Source organism: Gossypium hirsutum, chromosome A06, assembly GCF_007990345.1.
Source record: "Gossypium hirsutum isolate 1008001.06 chromosome A06, Gossypium_hirsutum_v2.1, whole genome shotgun sequence".
Taxonomy (NCBI): domain Eukaryota; kingdom Viridiplantae; phylum Streptophyta; class Magnoliopsida; order Malvales; family Malvaceae; genus Gossypium; species Gossypium hirsutum.
Window position 1 is genome coordinate 89,673,095 of NC_053429.1, and position 8,018 is coordinate 89,681,112.

The 8,018-nt window shown below is 36.0% G+C and overlaps 1 protein-coding gene across 1 annotated transcript; it reads left to right on the forward strand.

The window, feature by feature from the left end:
- Positions 1–3,605: 3,605 nt before the first annotated feature.
- Positions 3,606–4,242, forward strand: LOC121230523 (DNA-directed RNA polymerase subunit beta''-like). Its single transcript, XM_041115426.1, has 2 exons — positions 3,606–3,740; positions 3,826–4,242. The coding sequence occupies exons 1-2, from the start codon at positions 3,606–3,608 to the stop codon at positions 4,240–4,242; spliced, it is 552 nt and encodes a 183-aa protein (XP_040971360.1).
- Positions 4,243–8,018: the final 3,776 nt, after the last annotated feature.

The following is an 8,018-nucleotide window of genomic DNA, read 5'->3' on the forward strand; positions in this document are numbered from 1 at the left end:
AAGTCCTTTCCATGAAAAACTATTTAGTAAAAGTTGTTTACCATCCTTTATACTCTCATATCCCTCCTTAAACCATCAAAACATAAGCTTCTCATGCATGGGTAAATTTCTAAACATGAACCCTAGCATGGAATATGGGTAGAGATAGAGAGAGCAAGTTACCGGGATTTCAAAAATACGAAGAACATTAAAAACGGGGCTTAGGAGCACTTACTATGAGCTTGGAAAGGATAAACAAACCCTAGCTATGGTGTCTCTCCATTTTTGGCAGCAAGATGGAGAAGATGAGCTAATTTTTGACTTATTATCCCATTTTATTTCATTAATATACCAAATGACCAAAATGCCCCTTAATACTAAACCTTCAAAAATTTTCATGCATGCCCATTTTTGTCTAAAAATTTAGAAATTGGGAAAATTACTTCTTGAGACCTTCTATTTAATAATATAAAGCAATTTCATACAAATTGCTTCTAGAACACAAATTTTACAACTTATTTGATTTAGTCCCTAAATTCTAATTGGACGCCTTATACGTAGGATTTGTAATATCCTGATTTTGGGCCTAGTCGGAATAGTGGTTTCGTGACCACAAAATCTGAGATAGAAATAATTATTTGATGATTATTTTAAGGTCTATGATATGATTGCATGATTGTGTGAAAATTTCGTGATGAAATTCTATGCCTAAAGTGCTTAAATTGAAAGTAGGGACTAAATCGAATAAGTTGCAAAACTTGTATTCTAGAAGTTTTTAGTATGAAATTGTTTTGGAATATTAATGAGGAGGTCTTAAATAGCAATTTGACCAATTTTAAGTTCATGGACAAAATTAGGACATGGAAGGAATTTTTGGAAAGTTTAGTAGTAAGGGTATTTTGGTCATTTAGTTATTAAAATGAATTAAAAACAAAATTAAAAGCCAATTTTTGTCCATCTTCTTCATTAGGCCAAAATTTCAAGGGTTCTCCATATCTAGGGTTTGTTTCAAGCTTCCAAGCTCCATAGTAAGTGATTCCAAGCCCCGTTTTTAATGTTTTTTACGTTTTTGGAGTCCCGGTAGCTCAATTAAGCTTATGCTAGCAATAATTCAACCTAGGGTTCATATTTGGAAAAATACCCATAGGTGAAATTTGTGTATTTTGGTGTTTTATGATAGAATATGAGGTTTTAAATTATGTTAGACAACTTGTGCTACTCGGTTTTAAGTGAAAACGAGCAAAAGGGCTTAATCGGTAAAAATACCTAATAGTCATAAGTACATGTTAGAGTGAGAATTTAATGTTGCCATAGAAGGGAAAAATGATCAGCATGTTATAAAACATAAGAATAAGGAATAAAGTTTAATTTCCGAGCCTAGGGACAAAAGTGTAAATATGCAAAAATTTAGGGGCAAAATTGTAATTTTTCCAAAATATGATTTTGGGTCAATTTGAATAATGTGAGTCCTAATTAGACTATATTTTAAATGATAGAGCAAGGAAAACTGAAATTCGGGCTAAAATGGGGAAAATACCAAGTGTGGACGAAATGGTAAAAGTAGCCATTTTCGCATACGAGGTAAGTTCATGTGTAAATGTAGTAACATAATTGTTGTTTTAAGGAATTTAATGTTGTTTATATGATATGATGCTTATTATTATCATGAAACATTATGTTTTGTGGTTATTGTTGAATAATATGTAATTATGTGAATTACTTGATGAGTATGAACTATCACCGAGTATCGGTTCCGATATTCCGTGGAAGATGGCAAAGATGTGAGATCGAGGAAAAAAGCTCGTTTGAACCTTAGGAATAGATTAGGATACAAGTGACATGTCACTAGGATGGTTGAGCATCCGAACTCGTTGAGTTGAGTCCGAGTTCACTTATGGATGCGAATGTCCGAACTCGTTGAGTTGAGTCCGAGTTCGAGAGATGTAACTAGGTATCCGAGCTTGTTGAGTTGAGTTCGAGTTCACTTATGGATGCGAATGCCCGAGCTCGTTGAGTTGAGTCCGAGTTCACTTATGGGCGGGTTACATGGTAGCTTGGCTACATATGTGGCACTTATGTGCAAACTTTCCATGTATCTGAATTATATTCCGATGTGTTCAACGGGTAAAGTTCTACTGAAATGGAGGAATACTCAAGATGAAAGGAACGTATTGGTAAGTGTTGTGAAATGGATACTTTGAACAGGTATGTACTTAACCCTCGGGTTGAAAAATCGATATAACAACAATATGGTAAGATGATAAATGAAAATATGATATGAATGTCTTGGTGATGATTATGCAAATGATGTTTTATGTTTGCTTATATGGTTATGTTACTTGCTATTTGCATGTGAACTTATTAAGCATTTATGCTTACTCCCTCCTTTTCATTCCTTGTAGTTTTGACAAGCCAGCTCAGAAATCGGGAACGGTCGGAGGCTCGCTCACACTATCCGTATACCATCTTGGCATAATGGCTTGTATATTTTGAGTATGGCATGTATAGCATTATAATCATTTTGTATATATGGTCTTATGATATGGTTATTGAGTGGTATGGAAATGCTTGGCAATGGTTATCCATTGGAATGGCTAATCATGATCATATTTGGTGTTATGTATGCTAAATTGCTAGCTAATCCATGGAAACCATGAAATAGGTAAAATTTACCATAAAATAGATTCAGACAGCACCAGTGACGTGAGTTTGAAAAATCACTAAAAATAGTAGAGATACAATTAGATGATGAATAATATATGGAATTGAATAATTATGAGTCTATTTTCATATGAATGGAACAAAACAGGTATATGAGTTATATTTTATGAGATGTTTAAACTTTTGTGAAACAGGGCCAGAGCGATTTCTAGATCCCCTGTTCTGACTTTGTAAATTCACCATAAATTTTACAAATATAATTAGAAGTCATGCTTTATATTTAAAGATTCCTTATTGAGTCTAGTTTTATTAGAGATAAACGGCATAGTCATTGAAGCTCTGTAGAGGGAGATATCTAATTCATAATACACAGAGGTCAGAGTAGTCGAACCCTGAAATAGGGGAGACTTTAACTAATAAACTGTACTAATTGGCCTGACCAAAAATTCTATAAAAAAATTAGTAGATAGATATATGAGTCTAGTTTCATGAAACATTTACGGAATTGGATTTCGAGTTTCAGAACTCGAGATATGATTTTTAAAGCGACTGTGATGCAGTTAGCCAGCTTGTCTGGAAATTTTAAAATGAATTGTATGAGCTGTTTAAGTAATGAATTAAGTCTATTAACACCTCGTGTTCGACTCCGGCAATGGTCTCGGGTACGGGGCGTTACAGGATTTCTTCTTGAAACTTCAACATATGCATAATTTCATATTCAAAACCTCATAAAAATCATGAAATTATAAAATAAATATTTTATCATCAAATTTGTGGCCCGAAAACTGCTATTCCGACTAGGCTCTAATTCATGATGTTACAGTCCATGTGCATTATGGAGAAATCCTTTACGAATGAGATACGTTAGTTACATTTATATATGAAAATCGAGATCTAGTGATATAAAGCAGGGTCTTCCAAAAGTGGAACAAGTGTTAGAAGTGCGTTCGATTGATTCGATATCGATGAACCTAGAAAAGAGAATTGAGGGTTGGAACGAATGCATAACAAAAATTCTTGGAATTCCTTGGGGATTCGTGATTGGTGCTGAGCTAACTGTAGTGCAAAGACGTCTCTCTTTGGTTAATAAGATCCAGAAGGTTTGTCGATCTCAGGGGGTACAGATCCATAATAGGCATATAGAAATTATTGTACGTCAGATAACATCAAAAGTATTGGTTTCAGAAGATAGAATGTCTAATGTTTTTTTTACCCAGAGAACTGATTGGATTATTGCGAGCGAAACGAACGGGGCATGCTTTAGAAGAAGCAATTTGTTATCGAGCCATTTTATTGGGAATAAGGAGAGCATCTTTGAGCACTCAAATTTTTATATCTGAAACAAGTTTTCGAGAAACTACTCGAGTTTTAGCAAAAGCTGCTCTCCGGGGTCGTATTGATTGGTTTAAAGGCCTGAAAGAAAACGTTGTGCTTGGGGGTATGATACCCGCTGGTACTGGATTCAAAGGATTAGGGCACAAAGGGGACTCCAAAACAATTATCAACAAATGCATGGCACAATCTAGAGATAAATCACAGGTTAGTGTGTATATCAGTAACATACAAAGTGAAAAAGGCAGTTGCTCCGGGATTGGCTTATAAGTTAGCCCATATCATTGCCACAACAAGTCTTAGAAAGAAGAAAGAGATTTACCTGCTTGGTGTTCCTGGGTATGCCACACACCAATCGAAACTGGACCGACCACGAAAGCCAGACTGACATGAAGTGCCGGATCGTAAAGAATGAGGGTGTTGAGAACCCCTTCATCAGAAATGTTCTCATTTTCTTTTAGGCCTTACCCCCGTTGAAATTGAACAGGCATTTTGGAAAAAGGAAGGTAGAGGACAGGCCATTTACAACTGATGGGGATATCAAAGTTTTGATATTGGACCGACTAGAAGGATTAAAACTACCTTGGAGGAGTTCTGTGATTTTTTTAGTCATAAAATTAATACAGGGAAGAAAATTTTATTTTTCTCCAATAGGGTTGATGAGGATTTAAATGAATGTATTGGAGGTATCCTTGGCTTTCAAACAGTGACATATCTTGATACATACTTGTGAGTTAGATTATATTATAGATAGATATAGGTAATGTTAGATTTGTTAGTTAGAAATTATAAAAAGAAAAGAGAATAAATATAATAATCTAAAACATTAAAAATGTGTAAAAATATCTAATTGGATATAATATAAAAAAATAAAAAATAATTTTGACATAATAAATAATAAGTTAAAAAAATAGATAACTTTAATCTTTTTTGAATGCAACCAGGGATATTTATTAACTTTAAAAAGTAAACATCTGACAAATGAATAAAAATAGACTAAAAAACAAATAGAATACTCTAGAACTAAAAAAGAAAACGCCTGAAAACTTTGATATCCCCATTAGTTGTAAATGGCCTGTCCCCCACCTTCCCTTTTCCAAAATGCCTATTTAATTTCAACAGGGGTAAGGCCTAAAAGAAAATGAGAACGTTTCTGATGAAAGGGCTCTCAACACCCTCATTCTTTATGATCCGACACTTCATGTCAGTCTGGCTTTTGTGGTCGGTCTAGTTCTGATTGGTGTGTGGCATACCCAAGAACACCAAGCAGGTAAATCTCTTTCTTCTTTCTGAGACTTGTTGTGGCAATGATATGGGCTAACTTATAAGCCAATATCGGAGCAACTGCCTTTTTCACTTTGTATGTTACTGATATACGCACTAACCTGCAATTTATCTTTGGATTGTGCCATGCATTTGTTGATAATTGTTTTGGAGTGCCCTTTGACAAGAATATCTATGAATCCCATGTCTTTCCCCATGAGGATTCCGCCTCAAAGACCGTAGCCACCATGGAGTGGAGGTAGGACTTGGTTGCTTTGATTTCCCCTTTATAGTTTCTCACTACTATCGCAAATGTCGACTGATGGTTCTAGTCATCAAAAGCGACATCAAAATTGATTTTGATAGTTGATTGTGCAGAGACCTTCCATTTGTCATTTGCTAGGCATCACTGATTTGTTTCTCATTTAGTCCATCAATTTCGCCCAGGTAATGCCTTACATAACTAGCAGCCTCTTTTCCTGAATAAGACTTTCCCTTATCTAAGTTCTTGTTCCTGTCCATCCAGAGTACCCAAATACCACAGATCACCAGTCGACATTGTGCTTCGGTACATTTGCTGAAAATCCAGGTAAGCCATTCAATGCATTCATGTGACTCGCTTTGCCTAAGCCAACTACAATTTAATTCCCTCCATAATTCTTCTGACACAGGACACTCCACAAAGACATGCTGAAGGGTTTCAAATCCAGCTCTACATCTTAGACATATGACATTTGGGCCACTCTTCTCTAGTGTAGATTAACCATTGTAGGAATGAAATTCCACGATACTTTCCATGCCAATATCTTAATTTTATTAGGAAGTTGTAATGCCCACAATTGTTTGTAAAATGGTTGGGTCATAATCTGTGAATCAGTAGAATAAGTAGTAGGAATTTGGTTCTGTAGCATTTTGCAAGCACTACGTACTGTGAACCCTCCTGAGTGCTCCCCATGCAAGAAGATCATATCTGGATGTGCTTCGCTCGCCAGTGGAATATGCAGGATTCTATCCGCATCATCAGGTTTGAAGGTAGTTCGTATCAATTCTTCCCTCCACATCCTATTATTCCCATCAATTAATGCTGCAACCATAGCAATATTAACATTGGAAATACGATGACGAACTCTAAAATTATCTGCCCCGAGCAGCCATGCATCATCGTTAATGCTAATAGTGTTGCATGTGCCAACTTTCCAACCCAGTCCCTCCTTCAAAATACCCTTCACAACCCAGATACTTTTCCACGTATAAGATGGCTGACGTACCAGTTCTGTTTGTAGAAAAGTAGTAGTCGGGTAGTATCTCGCTTTTAATACTTGTGCTAGTAAGGAATCTGGTTGATCCATTAACCAGTATCCTTGTTTAGCAAGAAGAGCCACATTAAACTTTGCCATATTTCGAAAACCCAGCCCATCTACATTTTTTAGTTCACATGCTTTCTTCCAACTACACCAGTGTATTCCTTTCCGACCATGTCCTTTTTGCCACCAGTATCTTGCAATAATCAATTCCAGTTTATCACACAAAGACCTTGGTAACAAAAAGCACATCATGGAAAAAGTTAGAATTGCCTATAACATTGATTTGATGAAAACTTTTTTCTCTCCTTGGACAACGTTCTAAAGCTCCAACCATCTATTCTCTTTTTAATTCTGTCATTCAAATTCTGAAAGGAAGATCTTTTATTTTTTCCCACCAAATTAGGAAGACCCAGATACTTCTCAATATTATTAGATCTGCGCACTCCTAGCAAGCTAGCAACCATAAGACAATCTGCTTCTGAGGTGTTTGTACTAAAAAATACCATGGGCTTTTCAAATTTCACGCACTGCCTAGAACACTCCTCATACTCTTTCAAGACTTCATTGATTTTACAAGCTCCTAAATTCATTTCCTCTCCAAAGATGATGCAATCATCAACAAAAAGGACGTGTGAAATCTGTAGACCATGCCTACATGCCTTCAAACATTTAATGTCCCCTCTCGTGATAGTCGTCCATATAAGTGATGAAAGACCTTCACTACATATAAGAAATAGATATGGACTAAGAGGGTCTCCCTGCCGTAGCGCTCTCATTGGTCTAAAACATTCACCTTTTGTTCTATTTAACATAATGGAATAGGAAACCGTAGAAACACATTTCAAAATAAAAGATACCCAAGAAGGTGCAAAACCCATTCGCTCCATCATAGCCTTCAGAAACTCCCATTCGACCCTATCATAAGCTTTACTCATGTCCAATTTGAGAGCCATATGTCTCATTTTACCTATTCGCTTCCTCTTAAGTGTATACATGATCTCATAAGCCACTAGCACATTATCAGTAATGAAACAACCTGGGACAAAGGCACTTTGTACTTTATCAATACATACTTCTAGAGCATTTTGAAATCTGTTGGATACTGCCTTAGCTATTATTTTATAAATGACATTGCACGGACTAATAGACCTAAAGTTTTTCATATCTATGGGCTGTGAATTTTTGGGAATTAGAACAATATTAGTGGCATTAACACTGTCAAATTCCCATCCCTGATTTAAGATTTCTAAATAAAAGGACGTTACCTCATTTTCTACTATATGCCAGCATTTTTGGAAGAAAATAGTTAGAAATCCATCATCGCCGTGAGCCTTTGTGGGGCCTGTTGACTTCAATGTTGTCCTTACTTCCTCTACAGTATATTCTGACGTGAGCTTTGCATTAGTGTGGTCATTGATACATCTTGCCACTCCCTCTAAAATCAGTTCTAGGTTGCTAACTCCTCTTGACCTAAACAAG